This window comes from Alexandromys fortis, unplaced genomic scaffold, assembly GCF_014885135.2.
Source record: "Alexandromys fortis isolate MF-2015 unplaced genomic scaffold, M_Fortis_MF-2015_v1.1 scaffold_209, whole genome shotgun sequence".
Taxonomy (NCBI): Eukaryota; Metazoa; Chordata; class Mammalia; order Rodentia; family Cricetidae; genus Alexandromys; species Alexandromys fortis.
In genome coordinates, this window is record NW_026068090.1 from 1958521 (window position 1) to 1978082 (window position 19562).

General features: G+C 54.1%; 1 protein-coding gene across 13 annotated transcripts; it reads left to right on the plus strand.

The window, feature by feature from the left end:
- The first annotated feature begins 896 nt into the window (after nucleotides 1–896).
- Relt (RELT TNF receptor) lies at nucleotides 897–17325 on the plus strand. 13 transcript variants are annotated; one of them, XM_050122671.1, is made up of 13 exons: nucleotides 989–1156; nucleotides 2669–2821; nucleotides 4048–4228; nucleotides 5413–5560; nucleotides 10223–10292; nucleotides 11560–11634; nucleotides 11754–11920; nucleotides 12073–12152; nucleotides 12836–13093; nucleotides 14340–14420; nucleotides 14718–14799; nucleotides 14897–15154; nucleotides 15541–17325. In XM_050122671.1, exons 5-13 carry the CDS (start codon nucleotides 10227–10229, stop codon nucleotides 15827–15829), a joined length of 1356 nt encoding a protein of 451 aa, XP_049978628.1. In that variant the 5' UTR covers nucleotides 989–1156; nucleotides 2669–2821; nucleotides 4048–4228; nucleotides 5413–5560; nucleotides 10223–10226; the 3' UTR covers nucleotides 15830–17325. The 13 variants fall into 13 exon arrangements, with proteins under 13 accessions (XP_049978618.1, XP_049978620.1, XP_049978628.1 ...); XM_050122666.1 differs by having other exon boundaries at nucleotides 5413–5518; XM_050122668.1 differs by lacking the exon at nucleotides 4048–4228 and adding an exon at nucleotides 7453–7497 and having other exon boundaries at nucleotides 5413–5518.
- The last annotated feature ends 2237 nt before the right edge of the window (nucleotides 17326–19562 follow it).

A 19562-nucleotide genomic window follows, 5' to 3' on the forward strand; every position in this document is an offset into this window, starting at 1 on the left:
GGGGGGGGGGGGGGGGGGGGCGAAGAGGAGGTGGCTGTGGTATTTGAGTGGCTACTTCTAGTACTGACACACCAAACCACACAAGGACACAATTTACAGAGGCAAAAATACAGTGTGTGCAGTGCCCTGGCTTCTACAACCATGTCTCATAGTGCTGGGCAGTCTTTGTTGTTGTCGTTGTTTTGTCTGTTGGTGTGTGTTTGTGAAACAAGGTCTCGTTATGTCCATGCTGGACATACTCAAACTTAGGAGCTTCCTGACTCAGCCTCTCAAGACCCGAGGCCACATTTCCACTCCGGCCTCCACTGGGAACTCTGATGGCTGGCATTAGCGATAGGAAAATCAGGACAGCTGGTGTCACCGTCCTACTCGGGGGAGGGCCAGGTTCCAAAGGAATTCACTGGGTGAGCATTTCTTACAGACTCTCTTATTAACTAGTTGGGGGATTCCAGAAGCCAGACTGGGCCTTATGCAAGACACCGAGGTCGTTGTCATCGGCAACCAATTCCAAAAGAAAGAAAATTCCCAGGAAGTGGTCGCTGTGGCTCTAGTTACGCAGGCAATAATGGCAGTACCTGAGTAGCATTTAAATCTCAAGCACCTTTTCGCTTCAAAACACAAGCCGGTTATTTCTTGGTTTGGCGCCCCGCCCCCCGCCCCCTCAAAGGGACGCGTCCGAAAAGCATCCCGGTCGCCCCGCGCAGCCCCTGCAGTTCCTAGGAGTCCCGAGAGGTGGCGATGGAGAGCAGCGGGGCCTGGCGGGAGAATCGTGAGCCCTCGGCCGGCTGGGGGTCGCCGGGCTAGCCACTGCGAGGCTGCCAGTCGGGACTCTGACGTCGGGGGCGGGGCCAGAGGCCTGACGTAAGGGGCGGGGCCTGGCAGCTCTCCCTGCTGGGCCGGCGATTCATTCAAAAGGCGCGCACGGTGCGCGACCGGCCCCCAGCGCTCGCCTCGCCTCGCGGGGACTCTGCGCCGCCGGCCGGGTAAGGAGAGCGCGTTCGGCCCGCAGCCCCGCTCTGCTCCTCTGAGGAAGTTCTCCCGCGCGGCGGATGCGGCAGCCCCGCTCTCCTGCCCCGACCTGTCCCGTCCCTGCGCATCCCGGAGCTCCGCGACTGCGCGTCCTCCCCACACCGGGCGCTGCGCAGTCTGTCAGAAGGTGCGCGAGGGGAAGCAGCGGAACTTGGCTGCCAAGGGTCGGTGGAACCCGGGAACTTGGATTGACACCAGAATTGGTTGTAGGACGGGACGGCAGCGCCTCGGTGCGGCTGCAACGCGGGGCTGCCGGGAAGGGGGGTTTGAACGGTGTCAGCCCGTGACTGTGGGTGACACGGCGCATGAGGCGGCCTGGCCCGGGTAAACGTGTGTCTGGGACCCTGGGTGGTGACACCAAGCCTAGCGGGCGACACAGAGGGGCTCTGTGTCGGAGGCAGGTAGAGTGTATGTATGTGATTGTTTGTGAGAGACCCCGGGTCACTGGGGTCACTGTGTGTGGCCTGCAGTGTGACCGGGGCAAGGACCACTAAAATTATGAGTATAAGGTAGAAGAGATGAACCTTAAACAACTTGAGCAAGCCCTGAATCACGGGGTCACAGGGTGCATAAGGAGCCAAGTAGAGAGAGAGACACAGAGAGAGAGACAGACAGAGAGAGAGACAGAGAGAGAGAGAGAGAGAGAGAGAGAGAGAGAGAGAGAGAGAGAGAGAGAGAGAGAGAGAGAGAGAGAGAGAGTGTGTGTGTGTGTCTGCTTGACTCAGGACAGAGTAAGGAGACAGAAGGAGGAACCTGACACTTTCCAGCAGCTGAGGGGCCAAGGAAGATGAGTCTAGGGAATAAAGATCTCTCAAAGGCACCCTTCAGGAGTTCAGGTTAGTGAGGTTGGTGAGTTGTTTGCATCCAGATACAACCTAGCAGAAGGACAGGAGACCAAAGCTGGGCGGCACTGGGTGGGTAGCCCCTCTAGCACAGAGAAAGACCCGAGGTGGTTTCGATTTTCACACTCACACACACAGTGAAATCTCCAACGTCTGCCAGGGGCACTCTGTAGTCTGGGTCTTATCAGAATCCGCCCCTGCTGGGCCTCAGTCTCCCAGTCTGCACCGAGGTGTGAATAGCCTGTGCTCTGTGAATCATCACTTTGGGATCTTCTATTGTTTTTGGGTCAGTCTCTGCCATTCTCCTTTCTCCTCCAGGCTGAAGGACTGCAGTGGGGGTGGGGGGCAGGCTTCTGCTGGTTTTCATCCATGTGCTAGGGGAAGGTTGGAAACAGTCTTGCCCACAGACTCCTGCTCAAAAGCCACCTGGTCTTTTAGATTCTGGAATCTCAATCCAAAGACACTCTCTACTCAGGTCTCTTTTCTTCAGCTCCCTATTTGTTCTCCAGCAATGAATGGTCTCTGATCTGGACTTGGAGTTCTTGCTTAATCCTCATCTGGGAAAGACTACTTTGAGGCTCCTGCTCCCAGAAGAGGGTCAGTGCCATTCATGTAGAAAGGGTGGTAACTGGGCTCCCTAGCTCCGGAGGTGGCAGTGGGGTACCACACCTGATAGAAGATGTATGTGGAGGTTCTGCTTTCTCTAATTCTCTGAAGATGTTGTTGGATGTTGAGGGTGCAGCGGCTGGCCCTGCTGTAAACACTTTGTAATGTGCTGCTTCATTGAATCCTTGCAGTGGTCCTGAGACTTGGTGACTGTTGACTAGTTAGTACCTGAGGCCCAGAGAACCACAGTGACTTGTTCAAGGTTCAAAGTCAGGACAGTGCCCGGACTGGAGCTCGAGTCTTCTAGCCCCGTGAAGTGCTTGGCGAGGATCACCACCTTCCTGGTAATTGCTTGTGGCTTATCTGGGCCCAAAGTGAGATGCGTGTGCACACACGGCTGACAAATTGCAAGTGGGTGTTTTACATGGTCTTCCTGTTCCTTCTCCCTGCTGAGCCAGAGATCACCAGAAAGACCTGCCTCTAAAGGATCTAGAGTTGGCCGCACAGGCCAGGGGTGGCAGGAATAGTGTCCTTCATCATACATGAGACCTTGTGCTTGCACCCTGTCCAATCTGGGTCTGTGTCCCCCATTTTTCCCAGATACCCCTTCTTATTCTGATCACGGTCCCTCAGTCCTCCCTGGAATGATTGGAGCTGTGCTTTTGGGGCTGTTGAAAATAGCTGCCTTGGTCTCCAGGGGCTGAGCCCAAGTATTTCCATCTCTAGCATAGAGGTAGAAATAGCTGAGGGCCAGGAAAAGGAGAGAAGGGAGAAGGGCTAACTAAGGGTTAACTCCCCCTTCTAGCCCAGCATCTGTGGAGCCCCACCCAAGCCAAACCATTCTGGGAACTTGGGCCTCTGGGGATGACAGTGGGGCCAAGCTGGGTTTCTATTTGGTGTGGTAGCTGCTAGAGGGAGGTGCCTGTGTCTGTCACTGGTGTAAAGCAGAGGGACCCAATTACAGAGCTGATAGGCTCAGCCCCACTTTACACAGGGCACAGCCAGCTCCCTAGCCTTGTTGGTCTCCTCTCCACTTTACCTCCTTCTGCTTGACCCCTGGACACTTGGGCGGCAAGGGAGGCAGCTTTGCAAACTGCTCCTGCTCTGGCTCTCTCTGCATGCCCAACTGCTTTTTTGGAGTTTGTGTCTTCAGTGCTATGGGTTGAACCCAGAGCCTTGTGCATGCTAAATTGGGCTGGTCTAGTTAGAAAAGCCAGCGCTGCAACCCTGCCAAGTGCTCAGCCCTTAAGGCTATCAGCCCCTGTCCTCCAGAGTCCTTCTAGACATAGGCAAGGAAGCCAGGAATCAAAGAGAAGGCACTTTTAAGACCCTAGTGCCACTGGGTCCAAATCCAGGTCCATGGCCTTGACGTCCAGAATTCTTTCCTGGGCTATCCACCCTGGGAAAGACGAGCACTCTATAAATAAACTGCCCATGCGGCTCCCAGAGTGTGGCTGGTTGGTTGGCACAGATAGAGGGGGATGGAGGGGCCTTCTGTAGCCAATTAGAGGCAGGGTCCAAATGTGAGTTTGAGAGAAGGAACTGAACTTGTTCTTGTGTGTGCTCACAGTGGGAAGGACCTGAGAGCCCTGTACTCTGCCTCACTACTGGCAAAGGTTAAAGGAGATGAAGAAATGATACCCTGAAGGATGGGGTGGGGGCTGGGCTCAGGTCTGCTTGTGAAGAACTGCTGCTAGCCTGTGTGTTCTGGATCTTCTCCCTATACCATGAGATCACCCGAGTTATGGCAGGTGAGGCCGCATGGGAACCTTCCTGCTCAGTCTGCTTTGCTGACCTTTTGTTTCTAGCTGTGTGGAAGCAAGCGCACGTCGGCCTCCGAGGCTACCTGGATCTCGCGCTGCTGAGACCTTCGGACTTGGGTTCCTCCTGCCGTGCTTTAGACACCAAGCACCTTGGCAGCCTTGACGGGAGGGGCACTGCTTGTTTTGAGTCTGAGTTCGTCCAATGGCCCTTGTGAGGCTGTGGTGTTAGAAATGGTAGTGCTAGCTGGGCATTGGTGGCGCACGCCTTTAATCCAGCACCACCCGGCAGAGGCAGGCGGATTCCAGGAGCAAGAGTTACACAGAGAAACTCTGTGTCAAAAAACCAAAAACACTGAAACCCAACAGCAACAACAAAACCAAAAAGAACTTGGCCAGTGCTGCTGTTTCCTGCTATTTTCTTTTTCATTTCTTGTTGTTGTTGTTGTTTTGTTTTCTGTTTTTCGAGACAGGGTTTCTCTGTGGCTTTGGAGCCTGTCCTGGCACTTGCTCTGTAAACCAGGCTGGCCTGGAACTAACTCACAGAGATCCGCCTGCCTCTGCCTCTAAGTGCTGGGATTAAAAAAAGCTTGCATTACCACTGCCTGACTGGCCAGCATTGCTTTAGTGAAAATCCAAATATGCCCTCCACGTCCTTTGAGGTCCCAAACTCAAGACAGGTTAAGTGACCTGTTCAAGGTCACAGAGCCACCTAGTGACTGCGGGAGCTGCAGCTCAGGTGGGCTGTCTCCAGGCTAGCCTTGCCCCTGCTGGCACTACCATCACACACATGCCCAGACAGGCCTCAGCACACCTCCTCTGCGTGGGCCTCAGTCCCCAGCACCCGAATCTAAGGAGTTGGAGAGCTAGCAGGAACCCCGTGGTTTCTCCTCAGTTTCCTTAAATTTCTGTTCCAGGCAACCAAATTGGGATGATTGAATCAGGGTGGATGCTGAGCGGTGGATCCTGACTCATTAGCAATGCAATAAAAAGTGGGGATGTGGCCAGGGCAGCAGCTAAGCTGATTTCTGGGGTGCAGTGGGGGCAGAAGCAGCATGACTGAGGGGTGAACCTGTGTTTTCCCCCTGGGTCCTTGCTGTCCCGTCTTCGGGCCAGAGGAGGCAGTCCTTGGATGGTCCAAGTTTTTTTGTTGTTGTTGTTTTGTTTTGTTGCAGAACTCACTTTGTAGACCTGGCTGGCCTGGAATACTGGGATTGTGGGATTAAAGGTGTGGTTGCTACTGCTGTCTGACCCGTGACCTTGAAAGCAGTGGGGTTCCAGGTGAGGTGACCTGAGCTGGCTGTGGGCCTTCCCACAGGACTGGTAAATCTTATTACCTTTCAGACCTAGTTCTTTTTTTAAAAATTTGTTACAATGTTTGTTTAATTTGTATTGGCTGGGTGTGGAAGTCAGCTCACAACCTGCAGGAGCCAGTTCTTTCCCTTCCAGAGACTGAACCCAGATCATTCAGGGTTGGTGGCAGGTGCCGTAGCCCTTGATCAAGCCCTTGCTCAGTTCGCTGACGCCTGTGTGCCTGTGTTGAGAGATCCAGCAGGACACGGCCTGGAGAGGAGAGGTGACATGGGACATTCCAGCTCTGTCCTGGGGGTGACTGCCTCGGTTGTCTCAGACACCTCTTTATCCCTAGACTTGTCCCAGGAGGAAGAATTCATTTCCTACTCAGACCGGAGGAGCGGGGAGAGCCAGATCCCGCTGCCTCAGCCTTTTCTCAGCCTTCAGGAGTCAATTAGCCCTTTCAGCCCCTCCTGCCTGCCGTACCACCTGAGCTGCTGAAATGCGGCCGTGGCAGCCAGGAGGCCTGATGAACAGAGCCGTGTCCAGCTCCTGCTGCCCTGAAGTGTGGCACGGGAAGAAAGCGGGGAGCGGGACACCCTTCTTTCTGCATAACCCCTAAGCCGCTTTCATTTTTCTCTGGGCCTTCAACCCCAACAGCAGCCATAGGAGCTGCCCTTCCTGCCTCTGGGAATTCCCAGACTTCCCCAGTCTTCTTGGTTCCCGTGGTTTCTAATGGTACAAACTAGCACAGTATCCAAAAGGGCGTGGGTGGGGTGGGGTGGGGGCCACACCTCCTCCAGGCTCGCCTAGGTCTTTCTAGTACACCTTCAGTTGAGCCCCCATCTGTCTGTATGAGCCACCGTCCACACTTCTGCACTAGCCTTCTCACCATCAGATTGACTGGGCTTCAGGGTTGAAAAGGCAGAGAGAGACAAGACAGTCCTGGGCGCCGTCCCTTCCCTAGTACTATGGGATCCTCATGGGTGACTTCTCCCAACTGTTTATTCAAGTCTGGAAAGGGAATTTCACCTCTGCCATGGATTGGAGGTGAGCTGTGGGAGGGATAGTGCCCTGCTGAGGTCCGTTCCCTTCTGTTAGGGAAGCCAGCAATGCCTAGCAGCCTTAGCTGGCACCCAGTGTGGGCACTGCCCTACTTCAGCCCTAGTTGCCAGGGAACCACTGGGTCCCTTGCTAACCTGGATCCCTCTATTGATGTTGCCTTTGTGCTGCCTGGTGTAGCCACTGCTGAGGAAGGCTTGGGTCCTGCTTTGTTTCCTGGCAACCCTGGCCTCAGAGAGGCGGCAGAGAAGCCACAGGCGGGGAAACAGAATCTACCTTCTTCCCTGTCCTACCCCAGGACCGGCGCTGGTGCCACCTCCTCCCGTGGTGCTCTTACTTGGCTGGCAGCTACCTCTGCTCTGTGCTTCAGGGTTCCCACAGGCCCTGGGAAAAGTGCAAACTCAGCCTGACCTGGGCTCTGCGTACCAGTCTTCCCCTCTCCTATACCCCCACCCCTAGAGTGGCCTGCTGGGTATCTCCTATGTCTTGATCCCTTCCTAATCATTGATCATAACTACAGCAGAGAATTTCCCATGCTTCACACTTGCTGGTCAGATATGCGCCCTTCCCTTTTTAAAATTTACAAATGGAGAAAGTGAGGCATGATCTTACTCTGTGCCAATCCTGTGCTGAGAACTAAACGTGAATTTTCTCATTTCACCTTCACATGAGCTGTCTGCAAGGGGCCCCACAGCTCCCCAGCCAGTGCAGGGCAGAGGAGGGCAAGCTTGTGCTCAGTGATGTTTCCCAGGTCACTAGAGGGCTTCAGGTGCACGTTAAGACCCGCCTGCCTCTGGGCTTCTCTCTCTGGCATAGCTGGGTAGTCTTCTGAAGACATCTCTCCTGCTTCTCATCCCCAGTACAGCCCACAGCAACAGAGCACTGGGCACAGAGGACAGCTTGTGGTAAGAAAGGGGGCTGGGCAAATGGCACCATTGCTGAGAGGAGGGGTGGTGGTTGGGGCCTCCAGGAGGAAGTGACTTTGAACTGCTTTCTGGAGGAAGAGTAGGTGTTGGCCAAAAGTGATGGGAGGGGTTTCTGAAGCATCAAGTCGCTGAGAGAATCCAAAGGTGGCTGGTGTGTGTGTGTGTGTGTGTGTGTGTGTGTGTGTGTGTGTGTGTGTGCGTGCGTGCATGTTTGTGTAAGGAGGTTTTCAGGGGTGTGTGTGGGACACCATTCTGAGGTGGGGGAGCTGATTCAGGGCACACCCACATCTGTCAGGACACCTGGGCTGCAGGTAAGGTTGATGTAGAGGTCCGAAGAGGTGGACTGAGGCCTTGGAAACACTGGGGGAGTGTTCTGGGGGGACTTGGCAGGGGTTAGGGGTAAACCCACAGATTCTAGGAAAGAGGAAGTCGCCTGAGGCTTGGGCGGGCAATACAGCTTCCTCTTTCTGTGAGGCCTCCTGGCAGCTTCTGCAGTTTGGCTTGTACTCGGGGAATTTCTAGTCTGATTGTTTGGGCCTTAGCCCCCCTGAGGCTCCAGTTCCACGCCTGGGTTGGGTGCTGGGCTTTGTGGTGAATAAAACAGACAACCTTGCGCTGACTGCTGTCTGGTTGGGGAACAAGCAGTGAACCAGGCTGCCAACAAATACTTAATTACCACCCCTGGAAGTGTGGGGAGGAAGTCCCGGGACCCACTTGAGGCCCATTACCTGGGCTGTGCTTTTGACAGCCTCCTGCCACAGAAGATAAACAGCCTGCCCTGCAGTTGTACAAGGAAGCCAAGGCTAGGGAAGCTGGGGGCTAAGGTAGATGAAGTTAGCCTGTGAGCTAACTTCCTTCTCCACTAGAACCTGCCCCCTGAACTGTGTGACTAGGCTAACCCTCCTCCCTCTGGTACCTGGAGCTGGAAGGGCTTTCTGGGCTTTACCCTCCACCTTTGGGCTGCAGTGTGCCCATTTCTCTCAGCTCAGGTAGCCTTCAGGAGGTGTTAGGCTTTGGAGGTATCCCTGACTGTCTGGCCTTTTAGACAAGGGAAGTATGGGGGCCTTCACTGACCCCCCTCTGACCTAGGGTCTTTGACCTTGCTTTCCCGTGGGTTTCTAGAGTAGTAGATGCTGGGGGGGGGGGGGGGGGGGGGGGGGGGGGGGGATTGCAGCAGCAGGCAGGCACACGTGTGCATGTGCCTGAGCAGGCAGATGGGCAGGAGGGCTTCAGTCTGGTTGAGAGTGGGTACCGTGCAGCCAGACTGGGGTAATTAGAAGGTGCATAATTAGAAGGCAAGGGATGCGGGGCGGCGGCTGTGGTGGGGAAGCCTGAGTGGGCTCACTCCGGCTCTGAGGACAGGGCAGTCTCAGATCACCTGGAAGGGGCTGCTGGGGTCCAAGTGGTCCTGGGCCTCATCTGGGCTTTGAGTTTTTTCTCTTGTGTTTCTCCCCTCGTCCTCGTTCTGTGGGCTCTTGGGGCTGGGACCGTGCTTTGGTGACAACCTGGAGACTTGGGGTTTGTGCTCAAGTCTGTGATGATGAGATCTTCCCGAGGACTGCAGAGAGGCCATGGAATATGGTCTGGAGGGGACACTGTGGTGCAGAACCTGGTAGGCAGTTTTGTGACTGAAGTTGAGGAGGGACGCATCAAGGAATGAGTCAGGAGTGCCATCTGTTGAGTGTTGACTGCCTTGCGTGGCCTTTACCTACTCTGGAGCCTGGAGCCGTCCTTTCCTGTCCCCGGTCTTCCCCTTAATTGGCCTGGAGCCCAATGCCAGTGACCTGGAGAGTCCCTGGGTGCTGTGACGCCAGCTCCTCCCCCTCCCCTGGGTGTAATTTTAATCCCTGACCCTACTGTGGTATTCTTGGGGCCAGGCCCAGGTCAGCTGGCGGATAGGTTTCCTCTGCTCCACTCTTGTTTCCAGCCAGGAAGCCTGGCTACCAGCAGAGAGGGGGCTCTGTGATTGAAACCTTCTGCGAGCAACATGTAGCCTGTGGCCCCTTGTCCAGTGGGGTGGGGGAGGGCTAGGTCTGTGAGCACCCCACCCCACCTGTGACCCTGACTGTTGTCTGTTCGGAATCCAATCTGTTTGCCATAGTGTCCTCTGAGACACAGGAGCTCCCTGTGGACACTGGTGATCCTAATTCCCTAGTGCAGAAGCATGTCTGGTCTCCAGCAGGCTGAGATGCCAGCACCTAAGCCCAGGCCTCCCTGGGGGAGGTGTAGAGGAGGAACAGGCCTATGACAGAGTTGGCTTGAAGGATTAGGGCCTTCCTGTGGCCGAACCTGTGAGAATTAAGGCAGTGTATGAGAGGCTGGAGATAAGAGCAGGGCTAGAGGTGCTGCAGCCATCTTAAACACCCAGCCCAGGCCTTCCTCAGCTTCCTTCCTCTCCTCTTGCCCCCCTCTGGTGCCTCAGGGCACCTGGCTGTTTATGGAAGGGGAAGGAAGCACTTCCTGCTTTGAGAAACCTCCTGAGCTGTAGAACCCTCAGCTTTCCTCCCGCCTCAGCCAGGCCTAGAAGACTGGCCCTAGCCAGGTCAGTCCTACCTCTGCTCAGACCTGCATCTTGCCATGTAGGGCAAGTGCTTGCCTAGCACCCAACAGCAGTCTTGTCATCCTGAACATGGCTTGTGGGGAGACAATGAAGACATTCCTGCCTGCCCTGGCCACTCCTCCGAGCTTCCTTTATCTGCCCTAGGTCAATGTCACTCCAGGGCCTGACGATGAAGTGGACCTTGCTGGGCTGGCCCCTGTCTTGCCTCTTTGTGGTGAGTTGGAGAAGGGCCCCAGAGAAGCTAGACTAGCTGGTGTCTTGAGCGTGCACCACAGTGCTCCAGGGTAGAGGGTCAGACACTGCTCAGGAGTCTCAGGCTCTGGCGGACTTAAACTCAGTGTTTCTTGGAAGACCCAATGAAGTGTCTACTAGCACTCCCTGGCATGCAGTTGTGACCCCGTAGACACAGGCAATCTAGAAGAGACAGGCAAGCCAGGGATTCAGCTTTCCCAAGCAATTCCCACATGGGCCAGAGGGATTTCCTAGCATTTGCAGGCAACTGAAAGCAAGGTACTTGCCTCAGGCAGGTGTGGGGCAAAGCCAGGAGGGCAGGAGGGGACCTGGAAGACTTTGAGTACCTCCTGCTGCATGTAGGGTCTGTATTAGTTTAGGGAAGCTCGGATTCTGGGGCTGGAGTCAGAGGACCTTGGGGTCTGTGTGGTCTTTCTACTGTGGCTGTGGAAGCTCAGGGATGGCAGACTGAGGTCTCCAGGAGAGAGCCTCCAGCCTTAGCAGGTGCTGGCGGCCAGGCCTGACCTTCTGCCTTTAGGGTAGCTCCATTCTGGTGCCCTCTACCTTAGCAGCTGGGGCCAAGTCGGAGAACAGGGTCTTCCCATCCCTGCGTTCACTTGAGTGGGAAGCAGAGGGAGGCCACCAGAGAGGGGGCGTGACCCACATCTACAGGAGCATTCCTCTGGGACGTGGCATGCCCTGTTTAAGTGCAGGGTATGAATGGAGTGGCTGTGGCACAGGGGGAGGTCACAGAGGAGAATGTGGTCTCAGACTCAGCCCAGGGCCCAGAATAGTAAGTAAGCACCAGCTGCAGCCTTGGCTGCAGGCACGATAAACAGAGGGTAGTTAATGACATGCCCAGCTTGGGGGTGCGGCGGGGGAGGCATGCAGCAGGAAGGGAGGCAATCTCAGAAGAATTCGGAAGCACTTCCTCCTCGTCTGTCTGGGTGAGGAGTTAACTCATCTGAGAGAGGCTATAATTCAGATGCTCAGGAGCTTCAGGTCCTGATCCTGTCTGGGGCTTCCCAGTATTTTCCAGAACAGATATAATTCTTTCTTTACCTAGACATTGGTAGTGCAGCGGAATGGCAGAGGCAGGCTCTTCGAGTGTGCCTGAAGCCTGGGAGGGAGCCCATGTGGTCTGCGATTCACTCAGGAAGTAGGTAGTGAGCAGATGACCCTGAAGGCCTCATGCCTATCACTTTCTTCCTCTGTGGCCACTTCTTCTGTGTTCCACCTCATTCTTCCAGCTGCTGCCCTGGCCTCTGGCCACTCCAACATCAATAACTCCTTGGCTGTGTCCACCGGGCAAGGAACCTGATCTGGTGAGTGAGCGATACACTGTCCTATCCCAGGAACTCTTGAGGGCAGAGGGAGGCCTGAACGCCCATGCCCAGGGCCTCAGGCCTAACTCCTGGCCTTGTAATCTTTTTCCTCTCCACAGGACCCAGGGCAGGGCACATTATGCCGAACCTGCCCCCCAGGCACCTTCTCAGTCTTATGGGACTCCCATCCATGCCAGCCTCATTACCGCTGCAGCCTTCGAAGGAGGTTGGAGGCCCAGGCTGGCACATCAACTCATGATACAGTGTGTGGAGACTGCCAGCCTGGGTAAGCACAGGGTGAGGGTGGGGCTCATGATGGGCTCTTGGCCCACTGCTCCCTGATGGACACCATTGAGGGCACTGGGTAGGAAGGAACTCATTTTTCCTAAGGACACGGCTTAACTTCTGGAGCTCAGTGCCATCTTTCTTCCCCTGCAGATGGTTTGGGTCTCAGGGAGTCCCTCATGTTCCATGTCAGCCATGCTCCAAGGCCCCTCCAAATACTGGTGACTGTGATGGTGAGTGACAGATGGTGCAGTAGGAATTAGAGCCCCAGAGTCCATGCAGCATCCATGTGGGGACAATAGGGTCCTTCTTCAGACCATAGGAGATGAGGCAGTCAGAAGGTGTCTAGATGGTCAGCCACCTTGCTCTTGAGTGATTGAGAGCATCCGGCATCTGGTAGCTACCATGAGGATTGGGGATTCGTCTCCTTTTTGGTCCCGTTATCCCTGTCCTCTCCATAAGAGCCCTATGGATGCGTGTGAGCATGCACCTGTGCCTTTGTTACCTGTGACCCATGGCTTCTTATCAGAGCCAACACCTCTTGAGGCTACTAACTCATGTGAGTAGGATTCCTGTGTCCCTTTGTCTAGGAGCGTGCCATGTGTGTCTGTCTGCGTGGGGGGCAATTAGAGGTTGAGGCCCAAAGGAGCCTCATTGGCTAGTCAAGGAGGAAAGGCATCAGCTGACTTGGGATATTAGTTCTCCTCCAGCTTTGTGCTCAGGCCCTTGGACTTAATTGTCATCACTCCTGCTCTTGGCCTCCTACCCGACCTACCCAGGGCTCCCAAGGCCAGGCCAAGGCAGGACAGCAGGTCAGGCAGAGAGCCTTTCTGAGGCTGTGGAGGGACAGTACCAGCCTGCAACTTCTTTGTATGTTTTTTTCTCTGCTGCCTTGCTTCCATCCTCTGGCATTCAGAATCAGGGCGACGGGCCCGGCGTGGTGTGGAAGTGGCAGCAGGTACCGGTAGCAGCAGTGAGCCTCGGCAGTCTGGGAATGGCACTCGGGCAGGCGGCCCTGAGGAGACAGCTGCCCAGTATGCCGTGATTGCCATCGTACCTGTCTTTTGCCTCATGGGGCTTCTGGGGATTCTGGTGTGCAACCTGCTCAAGCGGAAGGGCTACCACTGCACGGCCCACAAGGAAGTTGGGCCCAGCCCTGGAGGAGGAGGCAGTGGTAAGACCTGACTAGGTCCAGTTGGGGGGCTAGGGATTTTGGAAGGGACCTTCCTGGTCTATAGGTGTGACAGGAGAGGCCTGCAGAGGGCTGATCAGGAAGGCCTCCTGGAGGTGCTGTGCAGCACCCTTGATAGCAACAGGCAGAGGTAAAGTCTTAAGCTGATCAAGTTGGTAAGATTTCTACCTGGGTGAGGTCCTGCTTCACAAGGTTGGGACTTGGCAGGGGCAGCAGGCTCCAGTTGTCTGATTCAAAGTGGCCTCTGGCCTCTGGTCTGGAGCAGGAGAATGCCCTGCATCAGGAGGGCTGGCAGGCCACTTTTTTGGCAGGCACTATGCAGGTTCAGGTTTCAGCTCTGCTGTGGTTTGAGATACAAGTACTGGAACCAGAGATAGAAGGCCTTGGGCCCATTGCTTCTTTTGCTGACCAATGTCTCCTGAAGGGTAGAGACCTTCTGGGCAAATGCACTTCTCTGGGCTGTCAGGAGCCTTCTGGCCACGTCAGCAGAGACACAACCTCTCCCATGCCAGCTTTCAGAGCCCCTCCAACTCCTAACCCTAAATTATTGAGGGAGGGTACAAGTCAGGGCCGATTTAAAGTTATGTTTGGATATTTTATTTTTTTTAATTTTAATTAATTTTATGTATGTGTATTTTGCCTGCATAATGTATGTATGTATGTATGCAGCAGGTATGTATCTGGTGCTCAGGGAGGCCAGAAGACAGTTTACGATCCCCTGGAACTAGAGCCAGACAGTTTTAAGCCACTATGTGAGTACTGAGAACAGGATTCTGCTCCTCTGTGAGAATAAGTACTGTTGAGCTCCAGCTCAAGGTCAGGGCTCTTTTATGTAGGACTGTCCCTTTCTGCTAGCCTAGTGACTTTAAGTGTTGACTGCTGCCAGGGTCCATTCTCACACCCTTAAGGATTAAGCCCAGAGCTGTTAAGTAGTTCTCTGGAGAAGGTGGAGTGCGGAGAGGTCATGGGCCTGGGAAGGTGGTGGGAGTTCTGAGCAAGGAGAGCCAAGAAAGGAGCAGTGCCCACCCAGAAGAGGCTGGTGCAGTCTGCAGGGACAGAGTTGAGTCTAGGTCATGGGCCTGTTGGTCCTATCACCTGAACACCACAGTAGATTCTGCTGAACCTCTGAGCAAGGACTATGATGTCCTCTGCCAGCAGATCCTGGTGCTGCTTGGGAGCCCTGAATCCCTTCTTTCCTAGAATCATGGATTCCTTTTCTTTTCTCCAGGGATCAATCCCGCCTATAGGACAGAGGACGCCAACGAGGACACCATTGGAGTCCTGGTGCGCCTGATCACAGAGAAAAAAGGTGAAGAGAGGATCTTTATGTTTTACCCAATGCCTAGGGGTTGGGGGGGGGGTCTCCTTCTGGAGCCTTAGAGGATGTTTGGGAAAAGTCCTGCCTAGCTCTGCCTCCCCAGATCAAAGCCTCAGCCTGACTGGTACTCCAACCCTGGATGCTGAGTGATTTTTGACTCTTATCTTGACTGGTGAGGGATGGAGGAAGGGCTCTGGGACAGGGATATGGGAGCAGGCAAGGGCTATCTGCCGAGCTGTGGGGCGTTCCTTCATTCTGGAGCTGGGTTCTGATTCCACCTGCCCACAGAGAACGCAGCAGCCCTGGAGGAGTTGTTGAAAGACTATCACAGCAAACAGCTGGTCCAGACAAGTCACAGGCCTGTACCTAGGTGAGTGGTGGGACCCTCAGAAAATCAGCTTGCCTTGTTCCCTTTCATCATGTTACTGGATGGCTTGCCACAGTGACCGTTTCTGCTCCTCCTGCAGGCTGCTGCCGGCCTCCCCCAGCATGCCACACATCTGTCCACATCGCCACCACCTCCACACTGTGCAGGGCCTGGCCTCGCTCTCTGGCTCCTGCTGCTCCCGCTGTAGCCAGAAGAAGTGGCCAGAGGTGCTGCTGTCTCCTGAGGCAGCAGCTGCCGTCACTCCTGCCCCCACCCTCCTGTCCAACCCATCCAGGGCTCCCAAAGCTAGTGCCAAGACAGGACGTCAGGGTGAGATCACCATCTTGTCTGTGGGCAGGTAAGGTGGGCACAGACATAGCAGGGTCAGGGACTAACTTGACAGTCTGGAGATAAGCAGGTCCTTGGGTCAGCTTAGTACCGACTAGCCTTTCCTGGGCCTTTCTGGGTAGTACGAGTGGCCAAAAGAGTCATTTCCCAGCTATGCTGTCTGACATGGAGCTCTTGTCCCAGAGGCATGGTCTTGGTGTTACTATTAGGCCAAAGGTCTGTCCACCTCTAACTAGATGTGGGGCTGCTGGGAGCTGGGCACAAACAGCCTTGTCTCTGGGGGTCTAGGAAGGGCTCTTGGACAGTGTAACAGGCTCAAGCTGTGACCTGGTAGGTGCCTTCTCTGTCCTAGGCTCTCTCTCAGATATGGGCTGTTGGTGCCACCTCTCCCTGCAGGTTTCGTGTGGCTCGCATTCCTGAGCAGCGAACCAGTTTGTTGTCATCTGAAGTGAAGACTATCACGGAGTCTGGGCCTTCAGGGGGTGATCTTCCTGACTCCCCACAGCCCAGTCTTCCCCCTGAGCAGCGGGCACTGCTGGGAAGTGGTGGGAGCCATACTAAATGGTTGAAGCCTCCAGTAGAAAACAAGGCAGAGGTAAGGGCTGGGGGGAAGTTTTCTGTTAGCACCTGGGTCAACCCTGACAGAACAAAGGCCCAGGGAGGCAGTATGGGAAGCTCTGGGTAGATACCACTTTTCTGAAGCCCAAATGACTGTCTGACTTAGCTCTGACCCCTCAATCCTGATCCCCAGGAGAACCGCTATGTGGTTCGGCTAAGTGAAAGCAGTTTGGTCATCTGATGGGCTGTCTAGAGTTAGACGTTCTGCCCTGCTCTGGGAGGTTCTGAAGGCTTTCTGCAGGAGAGAGAGCTGCAGCTGGGACCGAGGACCAAGATGCAAAGGCCTAGCAGACAAAACAGCAAAGACCAAGGCCTGGAGGTGGGACTGTCTGCCCCACTGAGGAGGCAGCTCGCTGTGCAGCAACTGAGCAGGAGATCAAGAGCCCAACCCATTCCTGCAGCCCTAGTCAATTCCCTGCAGGGTGCCCTAACCTGTGCCTGTCCTGAACACATCATAGGAGCCCTCTGTCTTCTAGGAGTCTGGTTTGGCAGAGGAGTGGTGTCTGTACCTGGTCCCCAGCTTGTGCCTTGGGAACTAGTCACTCTTGCCATGTCCTGGATCCTGGACATGCCTCCCTCTCTTCTGGCAGGCCCTGTAATGGGAAGGGGTAGCAAAGGGCCCTGTATTGGTGGCAGAGTACCTAGGTTCCAGCTTTTCTAACTGAAGTGAAGGAGGAGAGCTCAGTGCCCAGGACCTTCCCAGTTCTCTACGGAAAGGTCCAGTTCTGTTGGGGAGCTGACTTTGCTACCCTCCTATTAGTAGCTTTATCTGGCCTGTTTTTGCTGCTTCCTGGACGTTGCCCTTCAAGGCTCCCATTGGACTGTTATGGCAATGCCTACAGAAGGGGCTTACTGCATGTGCCTGCCCTAACCCTGCTACTTTTAAAGAAACTGAAAAATTACCTGACGTGCACAAGGCTCTGGTGCAGAGCCTCAGGCCACCCTGCCGCCTTCCAACTCTGAAGCTGCCCGGACAGGAAGATGGCCGCCTAGAAAGTGCCTCTGGTCTGTGGTTTCCATGCTCCTGTGGTAGTGTCTGCCTGCGTTTTTGGTAGCAGGGTAACTGCCAATCCAGCCTCAGTCTCTGCTCTGACTCAGGGCCTGGTTATTTATGTGGGGCCGCGCAGGCGCGGGGCCCACTGTCCATCCCGTCCCATCTCTTATTTATTGAAACCTGCTACTGCCCTGTCCCTACATCTCCAACCCCACACTTGAGTAATAAAAGGTGGAAAGTGGTGGCATGAGGCGCTTCCTTTCCCGGTTCCCACCTTGGAATCTTGTTTGCTCACCTCATGCTTCCAGGGGCCTGAGACAATGTCCTTCCCTTCCTCAGCACTGTCCTCTGAAGGCAGGGCAATGGGCAGAGGTGGCTTGTTTCATTCTCACCAAGGTCCCCAAAGGCCGGGCTTCCCAATAGAAATACAGACTGAGCCATGTGTGTGATTGAAAGTGTTCTAATAAGCATTCCAAAAAGCTTTTTAAAAAGGTAAACTTAATTTTAATATTTTTAACCCAGTAAATCCAGAATGTTTTCATTGCAATATAAAATAACTATGAAAATCATGAACGAGCTTCTATTTTTCAGTTTAGAGTCTTCTGTATTTTACACATCTTGACATGAACTAAATATGTTTCGAGGGCACAAGAGCCATGTGGTGAGTGGCAACAGCTCTACAGGAAGCAGTTGACATGTAGAAGCTCAGAGTGTGGGAGGGGATGTGTTCCACGAAGGCCAAAGGTGGGAGGGACTAAGGGTTCTCCATGGCTGTTGGGACGACAAAGTCTTGGTCCTCTTGGTCATACAGGAGCACCGGAAGGAAGCAGGAAGCTGCTGGAGCTCTGGGGATATGGATCTGGGTAAAATGAATAGTCTACAAAGATTCAGGTGGGCATTTACGGCCAACTGGGCTGGGAGGGTCCATTTTTAGGAAAAGGTCTCAGGGCAGATCCTAGAGCCTGGTGATAAGAAAGCCATCAGGGTCCTGGTGGCCAATAAAGGGTTTGGGGAAAGTTGGCCAAGAGGCCAGAAAGTCTGTCATGTATCCTGGGGTGGGGGTGGGGGGTAGAGGGCAGGGTGGACAGGGCCTTGGTAGTTTCCTTGGTGAGAGCTGAACTAATACCATGATAATCAAGGGACACCATCCCATATCAAAGCCACCATGGTTGGTGGGGTTTTGTTAATGTGTGGTATACTGTTTAATACTGAAGAGAGTGCTGAACGGTGGTGGCACACACCTTTAATCCCAGCACTCAGGAGGCAGACGCAGGTGGATCTCTCAGAGTTTGAGGCCAGCCTGGTCTACAGAATGAGTTCCATGACAGCCTAGGGGCTATACAGAGAAGCCTGTCTTGAAAAACAAAAACAAATGGAAGAGAAAGGCAAAAACTACTGGCTGTCCCATGGAGGCGGAAGGACTAGAAATTGATAGAACTTGTGAGATGTGGAAGGCTGACCTAAAGAAGGGGTCCAGGTGGCCATGCTGGACTTGAGAAAGCCTGACTTCACTGAGGACAGTTTTCTGGGCAGAAACCATGGTGGGTGGCTGGCCTAGCAGGTGGGGGTAAGAAAAGCAACCTTTGACAGGACGGGCACGTTTTGAGTATCCACCTAACCCTGCTTCTCCCTATATCCTTTGGGTACATGGTCCTCTATGAAGTAGGTGTAGACAGTTTCCCTCAGTGTATGCAAGAAAATGGTCCCTATGGTTTCAGGGTGCCCTTGGCATCCATTTGCTGTATCTCAAGACTTTGGCTTCTCAAGTTTGCCTGTCCCTTTAGTTAGCCAACTCATGCCCCCCACTTATCTATGATTTGGATAACACAGCCCACTTGGGTGGTGCATGAGGATAAGAGTGTTTCCTGGGGGTGAGGCAGGAGGTGGGACCCCATCCATTCTCTGGGAAGGCTAGATTAGAGACATTCAGATACCAGTCAGGGTGGAAGTATGTTTGGGCTTCCAGACTGGTAAGCATGCTCCTATGACCAGTACTCTGCCCTGCTCCTGCTTGCTCAAAGAATTGCTTGTTTCCTCATTTGCTGCTTTTTGGTTTTTTAAGACAGGGTTTCTCTGTACAACAAACAGCCCTAGCTATCCCAGAACTCGCTCTGTAGACCAGGCTGACCTTGACCTCACAGAGGTCCACCTGCCTAGGACTAAAGGCGTGCACTACCAAAGTCCAGCTCCTTATTTATTTCCTTTGTGTATCATACAATTTCCCAACATCAGACCAAAGTGGTGGGAGGTGATGCAGACGTGTGACACTCTCCACAGCCCCACTTTCTCTTGGGAACTTTCCTACAAGCCCCAGCAGCCCTCTCCCTAGTAGGGGTGGGAACTGGAGGGAAGAGTAGGCATTGGGGTCCAACCTCCTAGCTGTCTTCTCCCTTCACCAGTTCCACGATGGATCATGTACAGAATAGGATGGGAGTAGATCAGGAGGCAGAGTGAAGCTTGGTGGGAGGTGTACCAATTTCCAGTTCCCATTCTAGAATGGGCCAAGGTATGTCCACTGGTCCAGTAGGCCTATCCCTACCCCATGGAGGGTTTTACTGGTTCTTGCAGCATTGGATTGGAACTCAGGACTTACCCAAGTTAGACAAGTCCTCTCTCTCTGCTGCACCTCCACGGAAGGTCTTCAAACATTACTGAATCTTCTGCAATATAGAGGAAGCAGTGGCACACACCTGGCTTCCATCTTTTGGGGTGATCACTTTAGGCCAGTTTCTCTCTCTCTCTCTCTCTCTCTCTCTCTCTCTCTCTCTCTCTCTCCATCTTTTCTGGTAGTCTGTGGCACACTTTC